Source organism: Protomyctophum parallelum, assembly GCF_964188405.1.
Source record: "Protomyctophum parallelum genome assembly, chromosome: 16".
In the NCBI taxonomy this organism is placed as follows: Eukaryota; Metazoa; Chordata; class Actinopteri; order Myctophiformes; family Myctophidae; genus Protomyctophum; species Protomyctophum parallelum.
Genome location: NC_139711.1, coordinates 23600908 through 23626107, shown reverse-complemented (window position 1 = coordinate 23626107; position 25200 = coordinate 23600908). Strand labels below are relative to the sequence as shown.

The 25200-nt window shown below is 42.7% G+C and overlaps 1 protein-coding gene across 4 annotated transcripts in view; it reads left to right on the top strand.

Moving 5' to 3' along the window:
• Positions 1-25200, top strand: part of LOC310873882 (ecto-NOX disulfide-thiol exchanger 2-like) — a 147549-nt gene that overhangs the window by 106431 nt on the left and 15918 nt on the right. For all 4 annotated transcript variants that reach the window (XR_014570515.1, XM_083786439.1, XM_083786438.1 and 1 more), the window contains 5 exons: positions 8793-8939; positions 13042-13248; positions 13898-14131; positions 15181-15393; positions 22622-22728. Coding sequence is in view for 3 of the 4 variants with exons in the window: in XM_083786439.1 (XP_083642565.1) it covers positions 8793-8939; positions 13042-13248; positions 13898-14131; positions 15181-15393; positions 22622-22728 (908 nt within the window). In the remaining variant the exon portion in view is untranslated. The remainder of the gene's footprint in view (positions 1-8792; positions 8940-13041; positions 13249-13897; positions 14132-15180; positions 15394-22621; positions 22729-25200) is intronic.

Below are 25200 nucleotides of genomic sequence, written 5' to 3'. Positions count from 1 at the left end.
AGCAAACCACACAATCGAGATGTTTGGTTACAAGAATAAAAAAACACAGCCTGGAAAACAGTGGAGATGTTTGGTAACATTATCTAACATGTGTGCAAAAGAGATGTACCTCACATGCCAGTACGGTGAGGCTAGACAAGCGACAAATTACAAACATAGTGTGCGTGTAAACTGTAAAGGCTGTTGATCTGGTGGGTGCCAAAGAACAGTTGAAGTCTCCCTAGGGCTAATGCATCTTCATTAAAGCAGTTAGGTGGTGGCAGCGGTTGCAGGAGGGAGGAGTAGAAAGCACGGGTGGAGGTAGAAAAGGGTAGTTGGAGAGAGACAGATAGAGAGAGAAGAGCAGGGTGAAGAGGACAGCTGTGTCCCCTCCTCATCCATGACCTGTAAAAACAGCTGGTTACTCCCTCTGTCTCTCTCCTGCAACCTTTCTCCCTCAGTCTATGCATCCTTCATTCCTCTCTCCTTTCTATCTCTACATCCTCCCTCCCCTTTCCTCGTCAGTACAAATTTGCCAAGATCTTCATTAAGGTCTAATTAGGTCTGAGTCAGCAACTGTAATTTCTAGACAGATTAGAACACACACTGTTCATCTGTGGTTCTCAGCTCTCAGCTTTAGACACTGAAATTCCAGCAGTACAGAGAGCAAAGGTCCTAACAATGATCTCTCTCTCTCTCTCTCTCTCTCTCTCTCTCTCTCTCTCTCTCTCTCTCTCTCTCACTCACTCACTCACTCACTCACTCACTCACTCACTCACTCACTCACTCACTCACTCACTCACTCACTCACTCACTCTCTCTCACACACACACACACTCGATGGAACTCGTTTAGAATTCACATTTACATTTTTAGGTGTTTAGCTGACTCTCATCCAGAGCCATTCAATGCAGAGTGGTTCGCTTGCACAGGGGTCAACCATAATGGAGTGCAGACAGTAGATGACGAAGAAATGACCCAGTGTTCATTGAATATTTATGTGCTTTCCTAAAAAGAAAAGTGCTAGCTAAGCAGGAACACTTTTTTTCTTCTTTTTTGTTTTTAGCAAGCTCAGGTGCAAGCACATGAAGGTACTTTAGGAAAGAATTGTCTACCTCTTGCCACGTCGGAGAGCTTATTGTAACTTTGGAAGGCCAGCAGGGGAGGAGATTGGCAGAAAATGTATTAAGTACAGGGTCGAAAAGTAGTTTTCATTTTCTGGGAGCTAATATACAGTGTGTGAACTTCCCTCCCACTTCTAAATGTATATTTAAATTCAGCACCTGTGTTTATTTTGGGGTGGATGTGCATGCTTCCCTCTGGCCACCGTTTCTAGCGTCTGAACAATAATGTAGAGTGGAAAAAGAAGGGGACCTAGTGTCGAGCCCAGAGGGACGTTTGGGTGGTGCAGAGGTAAAGGACCTGTCAACAACCACGGAGTCTAAGGTTTCAAATCTTTGTCGTTACACATAATCATACAGGCGCTCTGGGAGGTCCCTGTCAACAGGGGCTGTTGAATGAAACTTAAGGAGGAGGACGGACATCGTCCCGTGAGAGCCAGTATAGTACAGCACTGGCAACACATAAATGTGTGGGGAGGAATGAATTGGCTTATATAAATGACTCATAGTTGATATCTGAAATGAACGCAATTCAAGTGAAAGCATTTCTGAATTTCTCAAAGCCTTCTTGAAACCTATTGTGTCTATGCCTGTTGTATGGAATGTGTAAAATAACCTTTTTTGCCCAGAGCCATTTAGAACAGTGCCGCAGTTTGCTTAAAATTCTTTATCAACTTTAAAAGCAGGTCACTAGTAAAATGTACATGAATATTTCCATGTGCTATCTTAAAAGTGCTAGCTAAGCAGGAACTTTTTGTATCAGGTGTAAGCAAATAAAGGTTGGAAAGGATATGAAGTTCTCCTCCGAGACATTGGGGTTTTCAGACAGAGTACAATGTAAGCGTGTGGCTCCTCCTGGCCCCTTTGGGGACTCTGGGAGCGAATGGCTCCTCCTGGCTGTGTTGGCACGCTTCACTGTGACTTTGGAGGGCCAGAAAGGGGGAGAGTGGTGGAGCGAAGGACACCTGGTAGCAGTGTCCTCTGTTCATGAGTCCCATGTGTCCTTTTGAGCCTCATTCATTTCGCTCAAAGAGCTCAGCTCTCCTGCACTGCTTGGATAAGAAAGCCTAGAATGTGTAATATGTAGCCCCATGGCCAAGTGGGTCAGAGCTGCACTGTCCACAGACAGACCGCTGGATAAACAGACCACTGTGAACGGAGATCCTGGAAGTCCACAGTCTCCACTAGAGCCTCCGTTAAATATCTGATGATGGCATGTCTATAGATGGACTGAATGAAGGTTACATGGTGTCTGTAGATGTGAATGAAGATTACATGAAGTTACATGTCTATAGAAGCACTGAATGAAGGAAGGAAGGTTCATAATGATATTGGATGATGAAAATGACCTTTACCAGGCCAGAGATAAATGTGGAAATATTCAGAAGGTTTGTAAATCAGTTGACCTTTGAATAAAGAATGACGCTGATTACAAATGTCTCTTATTACATTACATGGCCCCCCATGGGCATCATTTTCAGCTTGCCCAATGAGAACACGGGAGTAGAGAGGAGCCTGTATAATTTGACCAAAGACGCTGGCAAATTTTGGATCATGTTAATTGCACTATATGTCACAAACTGACGGCAGCAGGAACCAGAGCGAACATCTGGTTTCCCATCTGACAGACAGACTGTGAGAGACGAGGGGAATTTCCCTGTTCCAGAGCACTGGCTGTGTCTTTCCTTTCCTTCACTCTGGCAGATGAAAGCTGTGGACTGGAGCCTCGATGTTCTCTCAGAGTAGAAACCTCCCAGGAACCCATTTATAATATCTGACACTCAACTCACCAAGCACTGTCAGATCTTCATCTTTCACCATTATATACTGTACTTCGGGATCGGGAAGCTATACCTGTAGGTGCTGTGGATGCTGTGCATGTTAAATGTACACCATGCCTGTATTCATCTGCAGTATAATTGGAATGTGGAAACCTATTTAAAAAAAAGCCTCAAACACAAAGCTTACCATTCTATGGGCAATCTCATTAGTGACCTGCAAATTAAAATCGATATCTGTTGAATTATCTCTGGTAATTGTGCGTTCTCACCTTGTGAAGTTTGTCCTTGAAAGCTAGGCTATGTACTTTACTTTGCCAGAAAATACAAAGTAGTGATGGCATCCTCAGAACAACAAAGTCCTCTGTAATTGGCTCTCTAAAGGTGAAAGATGTCTCTGATCATACTAATGATGGCATAGACTTGTTGGTTCCAGTTCTCATCTTTGGATTCTGCCTTGCAGTGGTCTATTGAGACAAAGCTCATTATCAGATGAAGGAAGTTGAGATGAACATTGTTTTTCAACACTATGTGGAAGTATGTTGTAATTGCCATTCAGGACCTCTGTGCTCTCAGCCCACTGAAAGCATATCATCATCACCATCGGGTGGAAACCTCATGTGTTACTTTTCAGGATTCAAATAATAAAAGAATAAAATAAAAACTTTGATTTTAAAACTTTTGATACTTTGATTTCAAGTGAAATGCACTAAAAAGGGCATATTTGAAAAACAAAGAAAAGGTCCCGACACTCTTTATTAGTTATTTTCTAATAAAGAGAAACATTTTGGCAAGTGCCTGACAAGTATGTTCCATTGCCCTACGCACCTGTTACTAGCCTTCTGAGGTGTGCATCGGCCTTTTGCTAAAAAGTGGAATGCACTAAATTGTTGTATGTAATGTTGTATGGTCCACAGTGACAATAAACAACTTATTTTATCTTTTGTATAACACTGTAGTATGAACTATGATCAAGTAGGGCATTGATTTACAAAAATAAATAAATAAAGGAGATAAGGAGATAAGAGGTTTATGCCCGGCAGCAACGGTATTCATGTTACTGGGCTAGCCAGGTAGAAAGGAGTTCTCATTCTGACACACTGGATGGATCAACATTAACTAATACATGAGGCGACAGACAGTGAGTCCTGTGCTGTAAGCATTTCCCCCACGCTACTTTATGCGCCTTACTGCTGACTGCTCACGAGCTGGTACACTGTGTGTGTGTGTGTGTGTGTGTGTGTGTGTGTGTGTGTGCTTTCAGAGAGATGTCTGGCAGAAAATACTGCAGTATTAATAGGGCTTGCTGAAATGGGAGTTTCTGACAGTAAGAGATTCCTGCGTTATCTGCAGCTAGATATATGAGATGATGGGATAGAATTGTTAAAAAAAAGTTATATTTGTAGTTGAAATCCAGGTAGGGAGATCATGTCAGGTGAAGAAAAGGGGCAAATCACAGTTTTGGACATTCTGTTGCAATCGACTTATCTCATATCTTTAATCTGAAATAGGCTTTAAAGATTCATGTTGATTTGAATGACAGTGCAAGACGGGAGAGGGCTCTTTGACTGGGCACTGTATCCATTACTGTGTGCCTTTTTTGCACACTTTCATAAATATCAATATTGCATTTCTTATCACTCAATTTAGTAGTCGGCATAAGATGTATGCCTGCATATCACATAGACCAGTGGTTCTCAAACGTTTTAATTTCAAGGACCCTCAGTTTGGTATGCATTAGGCCACAGACCCCATAACTCATAAATGGGCAACTGGGTTCCGGGTGACGGATGCAGCCCCCACTTTCACTTAATGCGCTGTGCAGTTTAATATCAGAATATAGATTTAATATTATTCGACTGTTGCAATTCCAAACATGCAAACATAACCTGACTTAATTACTTTTGTCTAGATTAGTAGCTTAATGACTAGTATTAAAATTGTATTGTCTTTTTATGTCTTTGTACAATTTTGTATTTAAGTTCATAAAGTTAATAAAGCATAACTTTATGCATTTGGAAATAAATTAATTCACTTTTCAGGATTACAATTCAAAACTAGCAGTTTTGAACTTTTAGATTTTTTTGAAATAGCTATTTTTGCTACTTTTACGTAAATAGATGAGAGGTTTCTGAGTCATTCATTCATGTGGTTCCCACCTGTCATTAATTTAGCTGGGGAACCCTGCTTGGAGAACTAGAGACATACAGTGTCAGACTACACCAATGGCAGGTTGGTTTGGCAAGAAATAAATAAATGTGATAAATTATGTAGACATAAAAAAAGGCCAATTGGACGGGTTCTCTGGCATCTGTGTGTGCACATGCCTGCCTTTTGATTGATGTGCAGCTCTGAATGTAATTGCCTTGAACAAACCTCCAAGAAACAGATTGGCCAGTGTAGTAGAGAAGAGAAAGCCTGAGAAAGTGTCAAAATGCACGTGAGATGATGCTAGCACGTCTACATCATTAACGGAGGAACCACTTTGAACAGTGGTGGAAAGTAACTAAGTGTTACTCAGGTACTTTACTTAAGTACAATGTTGAGGTACTTTGGTGTAAAAAAGTATTCCCAATGTTCAATACTTTTACTTACTTGTCAAATACGTAAAATAAATAAATAAGAACAATTTATAAATAGTTATACAATTGGCCAATACTTTAACTTCTACTCCACTACAATTATTTGAAAACTTTTGTTACTAGTTACTTAGTATATTTGGATTTTTGCGAACAAAGTGATTGCGAACCAAGTGAGCACTAACTATAGAAGCTGGCCAAAATTGTCTGTCTGTGTGTCTGTGTGTCACGCTGTAATACCACCCGCCCGCCACCAGAGGGCAACTGAAATTGGAACGATGCAGAGAAGAAATTGGAATTTACAGAGGTGTGTGTGTGTGTGTGTGTGTGTGTGTGTGTGTGTGTCAGACTGCCACAACAGCTTCATTCACTTCCCGCGTTTACGTGTCGTACTTGTTATTACAAAACATACATTAACCACTTTCTTTTTCTTTTTTTTAAGCAAACGGCACATTCTGCATAATGTGTACTTTTACTTTTGGTACTTTGAGTATATTTTGATGCCAATAATTTTGTACTTTTACTCAAGTAAATTTTGACTACCAGACTTTTACTTGTAACGTAGTGTTTCTACATTGTAGTATTAAAGGGATTGTGACATTAAAAAAAAGGTTTTGGATTATTCTTTTTAGGTTTTCTAATCTCAATTGCACCCAAAAAACATGAACTTTTAACATTCAGTAGATTTTCTGTGATCTGGGGTTTTCTGGCTCAAACGGGTGCTCTGATTTGCCGGCAGTAAGTGACATCACTTACTGCAAATCCCATATATGTCAATGGGATTTGCCAGCAGATGTCACTGTTTCACTGTGTTGCCTGTTTTCATTGTAGCTCAAAAGGCCCAAAAACCCCCAAAGAAAACTTCAGAACACAGAAAATCCACTGAATGTTCAAAGTTCAGGTTTTTTGCGTGTAATTCATAAAACCTAAAAGAAAAAAGAAAAAGAAAAAGAAATGAAAATGAATGTCATAAAACCTTTAATACTTAAGTAACTTAAGTTACTTAAGTAAAATAAATGTAGTACTTTGTCCACCACTGCTTTTGAAGACGGTGTTGTGGGACTATTTGTTTCCTGTAGGAGGAGGAAGAGGAGACCGGTCAGGGTTGTGTTTTGTTGTCTTGTGTGGGTGGACAGCTTCACTTTTGATGTGTTTTTCTGAAGCGGGTCCTTCATGATCTCTCTGCGTCTCTGAGGAGATTCTCATTCTCACCTCTTGACTTGAAAACATCTCTGTTTACTTCTCTAATACCCAAACTCCTGTTTACTTACAGTACGACACGCAGTGAGCTGGTTCCCATTAACCTCTGTCAGCCTGGCTGGTGTCTCTATTTCAGGAAAAGCACTGTCAAAAGCCTTTCAAAAATAACATCTCTATAAGCTCACAGCGTGTCGTATCGTGACACTTTGAGACCTTGTAGATCTGCTATTATCTCAGCGCACCAAACATAAAATGACTTGTCTTGTAGTTCTACTAGATCTCTTCTCCACTAGCTCCTCTAACATTTTAGCATAGTTTCTATTTGTTGACAGATTGTCAGTATATAGTCCTATAGTTTTAGTCACCACAGCTTAGTTTTTATTTTGTATTTATGTAGTTATCATCAGTGAAAAAAGGTCACGACCACCACTGCTGCTGGGGATAATACATGGCTTCTTCCATTGAGGCTCCGTCGCTGAAAGTAGAGACGGCGTCCTTTGAAGAAGTAAATAATCTTTGTCATTACGCACAGCTCTGCTACATGGCCTCCAGCTCTTAGAGGATAAACACACATGCATGAGTACACACACACAATATATACAGTATACATAGATGCACTGTATGTCACACATTCATGCAGGTCACATCCGCACGCATGCACGAACGTACGCACACACATTCAGATGACACACCAGGGTGAGTATGAGCAGTGCTGCAGTGAAATTGCACCAGCCATGCCCTGATGCAACCAAATCTTTTTTTCTCTTCAAAGCGTTAGAATTGTATTGTACCCCCCGGTACAATAAAATACAGGCCTGATATCAGATGTAATATGAATTTCCAAGAAGAATTCTACAGTATGTGAGTGGATATTTTCCACAGGGGTGGCAGTGGTTTTCAACTTATTGTGAACAAGGGACCACCACCCTGACTTAGAATCAACCTGGGGACCACTGTTGTGTTGGTGGGGTTATGGGCTAAGATTTTAGTGCTTTTGTAACACTTTCTATGCATCCCATGTATATACACTGTTTCTCAACCAATATGACTACTAATAATTTCCTAATAATAATATTGACTCAACCAGACAATCCGGTGCACTTTCCCCCTTTTGAGATTCAAACTACCTTTTTCCGTTGAATTTCTTGGACTCTGATTGGACTGAAACCGTGACCAAATTTAGGTTTCTATTTAGGGGTCATAGATATGTCATAGATCACTGACATCAAAGGCTGACGACATGAAGGCTGAGATGAGATCCTAATATCCATATTTCTCAATGAACTTCAATAATTAACAAAAATACTTGTTTCATCATAGTTTTTCTTTCCAAAGTGTGTGCGCGCGCACACACACACACACACAGGTGACCTCACACATGTTCTGTGCAAAGTGATAGGCATTCAGGAGGGTTCACTGCAGCTCCCCTCGGATCCAACTTGTTTCCTCTTCTCCTTATCTCTCCAATCTATGTCCCTGTCCTTCATCTCAGCGGGCAGGGAGAAATCTTCCATCGCCCTGGCAACAAGGGTCTTTCTTATTACCTACTTTAGTCTCACAAAAAAACTTTGACACTGCTTAGTATCTATCACCATATACTATTTCCACAATGTTGTATCAATTATGTCACTGCCATTTATTTCACTGGCGCAGGTTCAACAGGTAATACGTACTGTGCTTTTCCAGCCTGCAGTCTAAATTAGTGGTTGTCAATAAAACCTCTGCATCATGTACGTTTTCATTTTGGGCTTCCAACAGCATTGTTATTTTTTGGGGTGGTGTTTGGCCTCTCCTTCTGCAATGTACTGCCGTTCACTTCCTTGTTTGCAGCTCTAAAAGAATGGCTTGTATCTCCTAATCTGCTGGCAGTCTAGCGCCTATATTTTGAAATATGCTGGCGCATCCGTTGTGTTAAGATCAACTTTCAAACTGCAGGAGGAAGTTAAAGCTCGTTAAATAGGCATGCTGTTTGGCGGATGATTTATTCATGAGAAGCTGTGTATTCAGTTGTTTCTGGGTTGCTTGTGTGTCACTGGTGTTGGCACACAGTATAATGCAATGCCGGTTTAACTGTAAGTTACAGCTGCTACTTTGAATTCTCATTAATTATTATTTATTTTTTTGTCCCCTTCCAGAATTTGACCCCAACATCCTGATGAATGGCATGCCCCCCATGAATCCCATGATTCCCGGCATGCCCGGCACACCCTGGCACCAGGATGTACCAATGATCAAGGAGATCATCCACTGCCAGAGCTGCACCCTCTTCCCGTCGAACCCCAGTAAGTCTGCATGATTATTTACTATGGCATATTCCATATCTCTCTAGTGGTTCTCAAATGTTTTATTTGCAAGGACCCCCTTAACTCTGAACTTTCTTCTGTTATGGTCATTGATTCAGGACTATAACATGTGGCAAAAATGGAATTTTGACAAAAAATGTCCACCACAAGCCAGCATGGTGATGAGTCTGACCCCTGCTTCTGTCTCCCTACTCACCTCCTGGGCTGTCCTCCCTCCCTGCAGGACCCAGGTCCATCACTAGCTCTGGTCCATAACTCTAATGCCTTTGCATTGCATTATGTTACTCTTCTCTTCCTGCGCTCGCATGAAATGCAGACCAGCCTCTCGTCTGTAGCGAAAACAAAAAGAACGTTTTCACTACTCACCAATGCAAAGTCGGCTTGTGTTATTAGAAAGCCTACTTTCCTTAGTGGACACACTCTGAGCCCCCCACCACATAAAATGCATTATTTTGCCAGAAAGGGATTTTTATTTCACCGGAAAGAAAACTCTTGTCTATGGGGTTTTCTCTTGGCAATATCGGTAGAGTAACTAAAAGTGGAGTAACTACATGTATTTTTCTTCCGGTGAAAAATAATCACTTTCTGGCTAAAAAGTGCGTTTTTATAGGTGTGGTGGGGGGCTCAGAGTGCGTAAGGAAAGTAGGCTTTCTAATCACACAAGCCGCCTTTGTATTGGTGAGTAGTGAAAACGCTGTTTTTATTTTCGCTACGGACGAGAGGCTGGTCTGCATTTCATGCGAGCACAGGAAGAGAAGAGTAACATAGCTCTAATGCAAAGGCATTAGAGCTATGGAGTATGGACCAGAGCTAGTCCATCACCTTAATGTCTAAAATCACATGCCAATTTATTTGCTTCTCAAACCGGGCAATTATTTTTCCTCACCACTATCTCAAATCTTGAATCGTAAAAGATCTACCCCTAGAGGCACATCTTATTATTGCCTTATTATTACTTATTTTACCCAAACTTCTGTGTCTTGGAGATGAGCAGGATGCAAAGCCAGCCAAAACTGCACTTATATTCTCCTCATGAAAGTCAAGAAGGTATTTGTGCAGGCACTGCGCTGCTTCACACAATTACACCAAAAGAGATTGCTGTCTGCCGGTGCCTTTGGCCCCCACAGTGTAGAGAATGGAGCAAGCACTTTTCTACCATTAGAGGAAAAAATGCTTCCAGCCCTTTTAAATAGCCTGGGTATTAGTCTAAGATTAAATGTATCATATGTATTATTGCATTTTTTGCTCTGCAGCTACAGCTAATATAATGCTTGGCTACTTTCGTGACTGCAGCCAGTGTCTTGTCTGTTTTACAAATGGCAGTGGCATAACATCATGGTGATATGATTATGATGGGCCCCAGTGCAAATATGTTTTCTATTTATTATTTATTCATTCATTCATTCATTCCTTTTGGGGGGGTGATATGTTATATCACAACATAATGTTAAATCATTGATCTAAATGGCATTATATCAACATGGATAGGATGATTAGAAATACGTTATTATGTCTGTAGGAGTACATGGCTGCAGGGCCAGGCTATCAGAAATGACTTTGGACAGGTGGAAAAAAACTTAAGTTAAACTTTCAGAGTGACGGATTACTTTACCCGGTTTACATCTTCTGATAATTGTACGTGAATGTTGACATTAAATAATATGCCTAGTCTAGTGTTTCATTAGTGCGAACGTGACAAACCAGGCTACAGCTGAGCTTTGTTGCACTGCTGCTCGCAGATCATGAACACGTTGAAACTAAGGCTACAGTAAAGATTGAAGCTGTTTATAAACCGAGTCAACTTTTCACAGTCGCCTTGCCTTTTCTTGTCTTCTCTTCCTTGATGGGCCCCCATCGATATGTATGCCACTGACAAATGGTGTGGTTGTTAAAATAATACAAGTGTACCCAGCAGCCACTTGGAAGCAGTGGCTGAGGCTGTTCACCTACAGTACTGGCCCTGTAAAGTAGACCAGTTCATAGCAGTAAGAAGACAGTCTAGCTTGTCTTTTAGAAGTATTGATTCAGTATCTGTTGTTAACATCAACAGCACATGGTGTGTGCTTGTTGGGGGTCAATGATATTAACCTTTTAGTAAGAAGCTATAAAGGTTTCAGCAGGATGAGCCTGTACACTGTGCCTGTTGTGTCTCAAGATTTTTTTTTTCTTTTGTGTTTTTGTCATATACTATATATACTAGCACATCAGGAGCAATTCAGTATCTTGCTCAAGGACACTTTGACACTAACAATGGGGAGCCCGGGTTCGAACTGGCAACCTTGTGGTTACCATCCGGCCACTCTACCCATGAGCCACCGCCGCCCCCTTCAGTCTATGACTCTATGTGTACCATACGTAAATGGAGCAGCTCTTATGTACAGTAGCGGGTTGCATATGCCATCCATCACCAGCAGTGGTGGACCCTCTAGCGTGACACACAGCATCCCTTCTCATTGACCTTTAACTCAACAGCAACCTGCTGTCAGAGCACTCTCTCTCTCTCTCTCTCTCTCTCTCTCTCTCTCAAATGTCAGTGTTAAGCAGGGTGTGTGTGTGTGTGTGTGTGTGTGTGTGTGTGTGTGTGTGTGTGTGTGTGTGTGTGTGTGTGTGTGTGTGTGTGTGTGTGTGTGTGTGTGTGTGTGTGTGTGTGTGTGTGTGTGTGTGTGTGTGTGTGTGTGTGTCTGTCTCTCTCTCTCTCCTTTTACATTTTTCTTTCCGTCTCATTTGCTTTGTCTCTGTCCTCTGGTACTCTTTGATGAGATGAGATTTGAATGAGTACTTATGACGTATGTGTTTGTCTGGCTTCTTCCCATACTTCTGTCTGTCTTAGAGAGAATTTTCAAGAAAAACAGGAATCAATAAATAGAACCCATGAGGGTGTGATCGCACATGCAAATACACGCGCGCACGCACACAAGCACGTGTGCACACACACACACACACACACACACACACACACACATACACTTTGTGTTAAGTCACATGCTGCGGTTTCACTTGGAAGTGTGTTGTGTGTTAGTACTGTGTGACTGTGATCATGGCATTCACAGGGTCGGGAGTCCTGGTTCTAGCAGGTCAGGGATTGTAAAAAGGTGTTTAGTCGGTTCTAGGTGATAGATGGGTTTGTGTAGCAGACCAGTGGCAGTGAATGGCCACAGAGACAGCAGTCCTCAGGGACACATCTATTTCTGCAGATTGGCTTCCAGCCAGGAACTCTGTGTGTCCACATTGTTCCACCCCATAACTCTGTACCATGGGAATGCAGGGTGTCCTGAGGACAGTCTGTTTAAATATACAACCTCAGTCCACTTAGGCATCTGTAGTCAGTGCCTATGGTGTTTGCACCTCTGAGTCTGAACTCTCTAATGAGCATTTTTCTTTGTAATGAGGGGTTTATGCACACTGCAAACGTGCTATCCTAGAGTAGCATCCCACTCTAGTCTGATCACGTCCTAGTCCTACTTTGGCATTCGCAGTCCACTGAACCTAGTATTTTAAAATGTGTTATATGATTGGATTATATGCGGTAATGAGGCTGTGAGGTTTTCAAGGTTTGCAATGTTTAGTGTTATGTCTTGTCTATGTATGTGGTATGTACTTTGTTTTGTCTATTGTTTACATCTACAATAATGATTGTGACATGTATCTGTGTAGGGACTTGGGAGCCCTTCGAAAACGAGATGGTACATCTCAAGGGGTCTTTTTCCTAATAAAGAATCTTGAATCATCCCTGCAGAAGAGTTTCTCTTTCACTTACATATTGCACTACTGCATGAGCATCGCTGTCATTGAATGTGCATTTTCGACCACATTTTCAGCCCATACGCTCTCCACAGAGCGTTGGATGTCGCTATGATTGCCAGCTACATACATTTTCAGGTGGTTTAGTGTCCTCAGACAGCCATGCATAACTGTACGTATTTCCGAAATATTGGTTGTAGATAAAAGGTTCGGTGTATGTTTCTCTCATGTAGCCTACACTGCCACAGCCACTGCCCAGCCATATTAGTATCCCATGATCTTACTGTAGGTCCAACGCATAACAGTTTGTCCTGTGTTGTCCTGGCTCTCTGTTCAACAGACCTTCCAGCTCCTGGTTTCAGAGATCGCCCACCAGGCTGTAAGACGGTGTTTGTGGGCGGCCTGCCAGAGAACTCCACAGAACAGCTGATCGTGGAGGTGTTTGGACAGTGTGGAGAAATCATCGTCATCCGCAAGAGCAAGAAGAACTTCTGTCACATCCGCTTCGCAGAGGAGTGCACCGTGGACAGGGCTCTCTACCTGTCCGGTGAGACATTTCATATTCATCCACACATTCCATTTGGAGGGATACACACGCACGCACGCACGCACTCACTCACGCACGCACGCACTCACTGTACATCCCAAAACGGACTGAGATCTCCTCAAGCATAAACTCCAGGCACTACTGAAATGAACACTACTGTACTATTCTATGCCTTCTGTGTGCGTGCGTGCGCTTGCGTGCGCATGTGTGTGTGCGTGCGACACGCACGTCAGTGTGTGTCTCAGGAGTTCCGAGACATTATGATGAGCAAAGCAAACATACAGTGGAGCTTCCGCAGACACTGAGGATTTAAACCATCAATTAACTAAATTAGCTTGATTGCACTTCAAATCCACAAACAGCCATTAGTAGGGGGAGTGAGGGAGGTACCAGTGTCATGTCCACTAGAGTAATAATTAGCATTCCTTAGCCTCCCTAGACATGCAATGAACGTATTAAACTAACACAGCTACAATTATAGGGAGACGGGCAGATCAATTGAACACTGAAGAAAAGCTTGTTTAAGTGTCTGTCAAAACAAAGATGAGATAGAAATTGATGTCGGTCCCCATATGTCACTGATGGCTCATTCGTCTTCCCCTGTTTCTACATTGTCTCTTTCTAACCTCTTCTTGTCTCTCCTCTGCAGGCTACCGCATCCGTATAGGCTCCAGCTCGGACAAGAAGGACTCTGGTCGCCTCCACGTGGACTTTGCTCAGGCCAGAGATGACCTGTATGAGTGGGAGTGTAATCAGCGCGCTCTGGCCAGAGAGGAGAGACACCGACACATGATGGAGGTGGACCGCTTCCGCCCGCCCTCCCCACCAACCATCACCCACTACTCTGATCATGAATGTAGCCAGCTGGGAGACAAGATCAAAGGTATCTTAGCAGGTCTTCAACGCTACCCACTCCTATGTGTCTGTTTTCTGTGCCTGTGGAGGTGAAGCAGCCACAGAGCCCAGGCATCGTGGAGAACAGTGATGATGAACAACTACTTTTTAAACAGTACTTGTTTCCTTTACGCTCAACAAAGCTGTTTGTCAACAGGCTTTAAAAGAAAGGCTGCTGAACAGGAGTTCTCCATCTCTCCTCTGCTCGAGTCTCCTGCTGTGTGCTTTCTCTTGCCCTTGTATCCATCTTCCTTTTCTCTTGCACCCACCCCCTCTCCTCCTCCTCTCACAGATTCTTTACTCAGCTTCTGGCTGCATTTAAACTTGTTTCTCTAATGAGATGACACTTACAGGTATTACCTAAAATTGTCTCCTGAGAAAATGGCGGAGACAACCTGTCTCTCTTTTTCTTTTTCAGCCTTCACTCGCTGGCCATGATGTCAGAGAACTGAGTGGTGAAATGAGATCATGGCTGTTTTGGTGTAAACCTTTTGCTCGAGACCCAAAAGATTTGCTTGAGGCCAAAGAAAATGTGATCTCTTCCGAGGACCCATACTGAGTTTGTGAGATGGATTGTACAGTACAAAGTGACACATTTGTATGTCTAGAGCAAACTGTAGTTAAGTATCGAAGTGCGGGGACATGACAAATGAGGACAGGATATCCAAATGTAAAAATTTCAAACTCTAGAGCCACAAAACACTTTTGTCAATGCTTCCATTTAATGAGGCACCAGCACACCTCACTCATTAACAAACTGCACACAGTCACTTACTATCGAGGGCTGTTATTAGTTGGCTTTTCTGTCGATTTCTTGTACAGTGCGTCCGAAATATAGTATTGGCACTTTGGCTATCAGTGTGTGTGCGGCCACTTTCTTGTTCCTTCAAGATCTCTATTCCGTTTGCTCTCCCGTGGACTGGCATCACAACAAGGACTTTGGTGTGTGTAAGCATCGTCGTGCAGTCGTGCACGCGTCTTTTCTGTCTTAAATACAATTTAATCCCTTACTCTTCCTCTCCTCTCTTCTCGGGTCAGATGACGGTACATTTCATGAGGCGGTGCGGGTGCTGTTGACCTGGATGGAGAGAGGCGAGGTGAACCGCCGGAACGCCAACAACTTCTACTCCATGATCCAGTCCTCCAACAGCCACATCCGCCGACTGATGGGTGAGAAGACTCAGCATGAGAAGGAGATGGAGGAAGCCAAAGAGAAGCTGAAGAATGCCCTGTCCGGGATACTGGCTCAGTGTGAGTGGATAAACTAAACAACACCACACACTTGCCCCTTTATCACCAAGCTATTTCTAGGGCTGGTTCAGTGCCAGTGCTAATCTCTGTCCAGTTCTTAGCATTTCAACAGCAAAGGATCTGGCTCAACTCTGATATCAACTCTTTGCAGCTCATTACCATAATAATGTAGTGCCCAACAGCACTGTCCAAAATAACCTTTTTCAACCTTTAGATATTCTGCACATTTGCCAAGTATCCACATACGCGTTCTAAATTAATTGGCCAATAAATGAAAAATCAAGGCTCTGTGCAGTTGTTATCTCCACAGTGTCTCGTGAGCCATTCATATCGACAAAACATGAAGCATCTTTTCTGTGCTAAACCAGGAAGTGGCCTCTCGTGAACGTTGCATTGCAGTGGATCATCTGTGCATGTATTATTTTTTTGTGAATCTTAGTTACAGCAACATTGTTCTTGTGAAGTAGTTTTGTTCTTACTGGTGAAGTAATAATTCTATAACTATAACCTGCAGTGAGATCATGTCTCTGCCAACCAATCTGCTTATAAAGGGGCTTTCAAACGTGAAGCGCTATAACGCGCCTATAGTTCATTTTCAATGAGACCTGCGTTTTTCCCGCGGAGCACTGGTGAGCAGTCGCGGTGCGACAACGCAAGCGTATTTACTATTTACGCGACCGCGGTCCTGTGAATTTGTTGCGTGCGTGCTCGTTTCGTGCACACGCCCGCGACTCACCAGACCTGGATACTGTTTAGCTTTTTTTTTACGCTTGCGTTGTTGCACCCCTCTTGAGCCGACCTGGAGGAGACCAGTCGTTGATCCAGGCCGTTTGAAAGGCCCTTTACGTTCACAAGTTGAACCAACTTTGAACCGGCACTAGCACCAGCCCAGCAGGAAATGAGACTGCCAATGGATTGTAGTATGTACATAATGCACTGTTTATTGTGGAGGCTGTGACACTGGCTCAGAGTTTACTGTGGCCGTTTGTCTCTGTCACATACATGAGTTTGTACACGTAGATTACACTACAATATCTGGACACAGGCCAAACACAATGTTCTGATGTAGACTGCTCTGTCTGGAATGTGGAATATGTTTTAAACTACAGTTGGATGCATTTTCACACACACACATTAGTACACAATAGAGGACAAATAATGGCATACCACTACTCCGTGTGAAAATAATGAACACATAAACCCATTCTGGGCGGGAACCCCTTTTGGTGTTTTAAGCATTATGTTTATCTTTAGCTATTGAAAAATAGCAGATCTACTGTACATAGCGTGGCACTGTGCCGTACTACGAGCTTGTAGATCAAACCTTTGAATATATTCTTTCAGAACGAACATTTGTAACTCAAATCTTTGCTTCTGGAAGATCCCTGGATTTTCAGATGGGCGTCGGCGATTACATATATATATTTGGGGTCCTTGACATGAAAATGTTTGAGAACCACTGACATAGAAACATGGGTTTTTCAGAAAACTGTCAGGATTTAGAAGACATTTGTAGAATCGTCCTCTGGTCTAAATGGGTTAATCACGCATACATAGCTATGCTATAGTCTTTAGGGCTTTTCTTGATAGTTTGGCCATTAGATATCGACGTGGAAACAATATTGGATTTAGTTGAAGTCATAAGGCTGTTGTTTTGTAAACATTAACCCATTCTGACCGGGCACCCATTTTGGTGTCAGCATCATGTTATGCTTTAGCTATTTAAAAATAGCAGATCTACAAGCTCATATCGCGCCACCGAGTGGCGCGATACGAGCTTGTAGATCTGCTATTTTTTTTAAATCGAAGACACTTTTAGAATCTGATCTCAGGTCAGAATGGGTTAATAATGAAACTGTCAGGATGTAATAGACATTTTTAGAATCTGATCTCAGGTCAGAATGGGTTAAGGGAATTTGGATATTTATTTCTTTGTTCTGTGGAAGTGCAATAAAGGTAAGTTAATGTCATTGTCAGTATTCTGTCCGTGTTCAGCTGGGCACTGGCCTCGGTGAAAGGTTTGTTTTCCAGTGTGAGGACCATTTCTAGGGATTCACTGCCTGCTTTATTTTCCATCTCCCCCAAGACATTTAACGATGCTGGACCGGAGACACTGTGCTCTTCGGTTTATTGACACGCCAGTCCAGTGCTATGAAAGGTCATGGAAAAGTAAAGTCAAAATCGATAATGCAGCTTTAATAACATTAGTGAGTGTGTGTGTGTGCGTGCGTGTGCGTGTGCGCATGCACATCCGTGCAATTCTCTAATAGCCATCCTTCATTTTAGTAATCCATACAAACACTTATTTCTATTCATGAGTTTGACATCCTCTCGGTTCGTACTAATTTGAACATGCAAATTCAAGGGCTCCTGTCACAAGACTTCCCATGGTGCACCTGGGATCAAAGTTCCATCCCTATCGAATTGTCTCTCGTCTCATCCCCCCAGCTTGACACCCATGGGCTGCAGTCCATGTCTCTAAATTAAAACCTTGTTTTCCCTTACTTCCTTGCATCTTTTCCTTGCGTCTCTTAATCCCTCCCACCAAGGATGTGGAAATGTAGTGAAGTGAAGTCCATTTCTGATGATGACAACACAGCGGAGACCTTCATGGCTCCATTTAGACACAACAATCCTGCTCACCTACAGCAATGAAAGAACAGTCTTTAGTTTTGCCACAGTATAATTTGCCCCGCCGCAGTACTGTTTCACATTTGCATCCATCGTGTGACACGCACAAGGGATACACACACACACACACACACACACACACACACACACACGCGCGTGCGTAACAACATTGCCAATGCCAGCTATAAAAGCGACGCCATTAACATCATGCCGTTCAGCTTGAAAAGTCTTCCCAGAAGGATACCTTCATGTTTCCTCGCTCATGGCTCATTGGAGCAGGAATAAGAGGGGCATGGTGGCACAGTCGGTAGTGCTGTCGCCTCACAGCTAGAAGGTCCTGGGTTCGATTCCCGCTGGGAAAGCCGTGGACACTGGGCGGCGTGTTCCCTCCTCCGCGTCATCAGTGCCCATACCCGAGGCGGGGTTGGCGAAAGGGCCTTTCTGTGCTTTCTGCATGTTCTCCCCGTGTGCCCTCACTAAAAACATGCAGTAATCCTGGTCTCTAAACGACCTCCCCGTGGCCAGCCGGGGTGCCTGATGGAGGGGAAAGGAACTGGTCGGAATAACGTGTTCCTTCCACGCGCTACGTCCGGCCGGTGAAACTCTCCCCTGTCAGGTGAAAAGAAGCAGCTTGGACTACTCATGCATAGAAGGAAGCATGAGGTCAGTCCTCTGCCCCCCCCAGGTTGGCATAGGAAGTGTAGCACCCAGGATTACATTAGATAATTGACACTGGGTGAAAAGAATGGGTTGCAAAATCGTGGGATAAAAATTATAGAGTAAAAAAAAAGAGCATGAATAAGACACTTGGCAGACCGGCTTGAACTGTTATGTCATATCCAAGGATAGAGGCAAGAGACTTGGGATGCAGCCTCAAACGCTCAAATCTGCACGTCCTCCCTAGCAGCCTGCCTGTCACCAGTTCAACTAACCTGAACTGTGACCTTCCTAGTAGCCTGCCCGTCACCAGTTCAACTGACCTGAACTGTGACCTAGCTTTAAGCGTCATGAGATCACGTGAAACGCCATTGATCACTGAACAGAATTAATTAAATGTAGCCACAGTTAACCTGTCCGTGTAGACCAGCTGCCTTATGCTACTTGGGTTCATGACACTGTTTAATAATGACATCCAAATGAGCACACACACACACACACACACAGTGACACACACACACACACACACACACACACACAGTCCTGAGCCTGTCCACAACCTTGCACCCTCTATTCTCTTCCGTCTTACCCATCGATCTACTCTGTCAAATTAAAGGATTCTAGGAAGGCACTATTGATCCATTCATGTACTGTTCACTTCCAGCACTCAACAAACACATACACACACATATAGGCCAAGGCCAGAGCTCTGATGGTCCCCTGTGTACATGAGACCCTCCGGGATACAAAGGGCTCTCAATCTCTCTCTCTCTCTCTCTCTGTAGTATCCTCTGTATCTGCCCATAATACCAGAGAATAGACACCAGCTGTCTCAATGCTCAGTGAAGCAAAGTCCCCCCCCCCCCCCCCCCCCCCCCCCCCCAACACACACATAGTTCACAGTATACACAGCTCCCCAGATTAGCCCGGAGAGTACAGGCTAGGCAAGTAAATCTCTCTAGGTTGTCCTCGGATGAGCCCTCCAGTGGCATCTCAATTCTCTATGCATGTGGCTAGCTCTGCAGTACTTTCCAACCCTGCATCTTTCTTTAGTATGTCCACGTAATTATCCTTTTTTTAGCCTTTAACAACATGCCCTTTTGCCTTTATCCAAGTACTTAAATCACTGCTGCAGTGGAGCCTCTCAGTGGCCAACAGTAGAAGACAAGATAGAGGTTAGAGCAGCCTCCAGCTCTGAAAGGGTATGATTGAATGAATGTGAAAACGGCTGTTCACTGAAACAGAAGTACTCATACTTGAACAAACCCCATTAAACCAATGTCAAATCAATAGCTGGGGAGCTGCATGTCTAGGTTGAATCCTTGCACACTGCACCATATTTGCCTTATCCAGGAGTCATTCAATTTATTTGATTGGACGGTGTCGGCCAATAATAATGTGGCAAAACAAGCTGACAGAGACACAAAATGGGCCATATTAGTTTGCCGTTACCTTCCGCGGTTGGTGGTTGTGAAGATGACAGTAACAAGACACGAGTTCTCTATGAAAACATGAGCGCTGTCATGCAGACAGCGGGCTGTTCGTGTTGCAGGAGGACGCTTCTGTAGTTGTGCAGCTGCAATTATTTGGAAGTGTAGTTATGTGAGCAGTATTTTGACTCAACCTTCGTGTTTAGAGACCCCCCTCCACACAGCTGTTTCAAATGAACGATCAATGTGTTATTATCAAGCCCTGAAGTTGCTTAACAAGCACCAGGTGTCAGAGATCCAGGTGTCATGGCAGCAAGTCTAATAATGAAAACACGGGGGATAGGCTACACAGTTAGGGGCAAGTGTCAGCCAAAAACAACATGGGAATTACAGAATAAAACACTAGAGACCACGGGATCACTTCAGATGTACACGCTAGTTTCCCCAGTAAGCTCACTAGGAAATCAATAGAAATTAACATTGTAGTAATTATGTCTTAAAGTAGCAGTTTTTTTTTGGTACAAACAATGATCTCCCTTTATTTTTACATGTTGGTATATAGTCTACAGTTACACTGCTAAAGCTTCGTCATAGACAGTCATTGACCCTGCCGTGAGATGCTTACAATGAAAAATAATCCTTTATGCTACAATATGGAAATGTTGTCTGGGATGACACTAAGTTGGTCAGTAGGTAAGGTAGCGTGTGGCCAAGATGCTGAAATCTCCATATCCAGGTTGCAAGTGAAATTACCTTTTTAGCGGCGATGCACATCCATTGGTTCTTTGTGTAGTTAAATGTGTTCAAGTATGACTCGTATAAGTATAGGAATCTCTATGGGAACTGAGTGACGACGTCATCATAAGATGATGCCTTGGCATCAGATGGTAAGTAAGATGCAAGCAATCTCGCACACATACATCCACACATTTTATTACTTTTATTTATGTTCACACTTCACATACACAAAAACGGTCAAATTAATAAATAAATAAAAAACATGAGCAATCGAGGCAAAAGTCATAGATACCGTGTTCTGTTAAGGATACAGATATGATAAGTTAACAGCAACTCCTCCAAATGCCGCTGAGCGACAGAATGGTACCGTGCCATTGTCTTGACAACCTTTCCCTCCACCTGCAGACTGGTCACCACCAAAATAACTGTGAAATATACACACAATACATCTACATTTACATACAGTATATCCAATTTATTTGCTGTAACATTTTAAAACGTGGCACAATCAGTGTTATGTGCATAACTCAGGAATGTTCATACTGTACATTCATGCATTGCTGTATGAAGACCCGTGTGAACATAGACGCAATTAAGACTACACGACAAAGGAATCGTGTTTATGGTCGTGATCTGAGGTGTAACATTGTTAAGAAATCAAGAGAGAGGTTGAGTCTAAATAGGAATACGGCTTTAGCTGTGAAAGTAAGAATATCGCCATCAATTTTAAGATTGTTGAACATTGGATGTAAAACCCACACCGTACTGTCAGAGTCTGTCTTCATCCAGTTCTTACGCAGAGGTCATTGGGGTCTCTGACCAAACACTGAATCCAGAGTATGTGTTCATTCTGCCTCTGGGTTTCCTTTATAAGTCCAGGAAACTTGGCTCAACCCTCTCATGCATGAGGAACCTTGTACTGTATCACCTCATGTCCATAAACAGGGACAGTTTTATCATAACTATTCAACAAGTACACTAAAATGATAAGGGTGGGACGATTCACTTACCTCCCGATTCGATACGATATTGATACCTAGGGTGACAATTCGATTCGATTCTTTTTTTTTTATATATTATTTATTTTTAGGGTTTTCTTTACATTGACACAAGGACAACAACACAGCAGACTTACATACAAGACAGTTACTTACATAAAAAACAACAATGAAAAACAACAAAAAAAGAGGAATAAAAGAGAAAATAAAAAATAAATTTCAAATAATTCGATTTGTATTGTGATTCTTAATTATATGGGATTCAATTCGATATTGCGATTTATTGCGATTCCCCCCCCCCCCCCCCCCCCCCCAGGTTACTTTGCTTTTATTATACTAGAACTAGAACAATTCTAAACAATATAGAAGACCATGAAAAGTTCAATCATACTAGAAGTTACATTTTAAAACAATTATAAACAATATAGAAGACCATGAAAAGTTCAATCATGCACTTCAATGGAGCCAAATTACGTCCGTCAGTCTTTCTGACATGAAAAAATAAATGACAAATCAATAAATAAAAATCAATTCTGAATTCTTTGCGATTCGATTTCTTTTTAATCTATTTCTTGCAAACCCTTACTAAATGAGACTGCTTTGCAGAATTTAAAATCTACTCCACATGCTCATACACACACACACACACACACTCGCACGCACGCAAACACACAGAGTTCAATACGTCCCTAGCTGACTCCTTCCCACCCTCTCTCTCTGTCTCTCTCTGTCTTTCTGGATGGTCTCTCTGTCCTTCCCTGCATCCTGCCACAGTTGAACAGATTGTGTCTGTATTCCAAGCTGCTTCCAAACAAAAGGCATGGGACCATTTCTCCAAAGCGCAGCGCAAGAACCTGGACATGTGGCGCAAGCAAGCCGAGGTTGGTACTCTCTGCTTCTATTGTGATGTTTCTCTTGTCAATGTGGTTCATTAGATGCTGTACCATTTAAAACTCTTGATCGCTCATCTCCCTTCTACTGTCCTCATACATCCTTTGATTTTAATTATTTAAAGGGTAAATAACATTAGGATTAAAATCAATGAGGATGACAAAGTCTGGGTCTACAAAATGACATGGCAAGTTTGGCAAAAGTGTCATTATTAGTGTTGGCCTCAAAGATGTAAAACATAGAATTTGTGTTAATAGGTTGCTTAAACAATAATGAAAGAGCAACAATGCAAACTATGCAACGATGCAGTGTTTACAATGACACAACATTTGTTTTGGGGGGACACTATCAAGGTCTTGTCTCTTGAGTCAGGCCACTTAAGTTTAAACTACAGTTTAATAGCAAAAGGCCAAATGACGTGCATAGTAGTAGATAGATACTAGCCATGAAGCTAGTAGGCTCCTTGGTTTACAGTAAGCGTTAAGTTACTTCAAGTACTCCAAGTCCAGATGTTAACTGTTGTCCACATAGAACCAGGCCCTCTCTTTATTTCTCCTCACTACACCTCCTGTCTTGCTTGTGGAATGGATACAAGCTGCTGGGTGAGTTTTGTTATTTTTCCTTCTGTGAGGGACTCCAGGAACAGGTAAATCTATACAGACGCCTCTCTTCTCTTTCTCCTCTCACTGACGATGCTCACATCTATGTGATTACTAGAAGACATTGTGTTGCTTTCTCCATCCGTATGATGTTTTTGTTTCAGTTGAAGTTGTTCATCTCGAGACGAGCGGGGCTCGTTGATTTTAGAATCTGACGTCCCTTCACCACGCATTACCTTCTTGGTCAATCATGATGATTTGTTGCATCATGAGGGATGTCAGGAGTGTGATCATTCTAGTGGTCTTGGTTTGATCTTGATCTTCTCGGTAAGTGTGGTCTGCTGGGAGTGGGACAGTCCCTGGACATTGTACCGGGAAAACACAACACTTATAATGGTGAAAGTAACAGTATAACATCTATATTTCCGTACTAAACTGAAAGAGAAGCATGGAATCATTGGGTTTTTTTCCAACGTTTGTCGTGTATAATTAAATTAAACATAAATGTGCTCCTTGGAGAAGGAGTCAGCAGAGGTCATATAGGTAAGTAATCATGGCTGCCCAGGGACAGCTTAGCATCAATTAGGTCTCGGCCATGTTGTTTATTCACTATTCAATGTGGTTCTTTGGCCCGCAGATGAAAAAGAAGGGCTGAACACAGAAGACTAACTCCAGCTGAGAGGCAGACAGACATCTGCTGCCACCATGTCTGATTTATTGTCTTCACCAGGCATGGGGAGAGAGTATGTTTTGCACCCGTTTGTCCGTCCGGCTGTTTGCGACCAGATAATCTCCGGCACCATCTTGAAATTAATGCCTTTCCAGAACTTTGATAATTGTCCTACATTTTTTGTATGTTGTTTAGCATACCCAATAGTAACGGAATCCATTGAAAATGTTATTCTATACATTTTTTGGGGGTTTCAACTCGTTTGCGGTGGTTTTTGAAAACCTCATGCCCATACCTAACACCATGACAAAAATCTAAATATTGTCACCAAGTGCACGATTGTCACGAATTTCCTCACAGCTACTGCACTACCAGGAGCAGCTTACATGTTGACCTATGCCAGGGGCTGAGGTTTATGGAGGCAACACACATATGGTTGTGAGTTTGTTTGCGTTTGGGATATTTTCCTCCCTTTATCTTCCTAGGAGAGGTTGTCAGTGTGTGGAGCTCGTATAGCTGTTCATCACATGCGTCATGTCTCAGTGTTGTGTGTTGCCATGTGTGATGTGTCTCCTCACACAGTGTGGTTTACTACCCTCCATTCTCTTGCTCCATTAGCTTCAGTGGTTCTGCAGAGCTGGAAGGCTCAGACATTACTGTTGCCCAAACATCCCTCCTGTAGTTGGAGTTGGAGGCTAGCGGTAGGTTCAGTCAGCCATTCTAGCACACATTCCTATTAGCATAATGTCCAACGTTCACCAAGGGTGCAATGCACTGCATTCCAGACCCCAAAAGATATGATTTCATTCACAGCAAAGGCATATAAATGCTTTGAAAGCTTTACCAAACTGAGGGCAAACCCATTTGGCCCTGCCCCCTACTGGTCTCACAGCTGCAGTGCAGCTAGTCAGTCAGTGAGCGGAGGAATGGATGCAGAGAATATTGGTATTTGACAGTCTCACTGCTGCTGAGCTGGTCCAGCTGTGTGCTGTCAGAGTAAGACAGAAGTAATCCACACAGTACACTGGACACACACATGGAGAAACATGCACACATTCAGAGACACAAAACATGCACAGTGCATGTTTCCATGTGTGTCTCTGTATTTGTGCATGATGCACACATACAGAGAGACACACAAAGATAAACATGCACACACATACAGACACACAGAGAAACATGCACACATTATA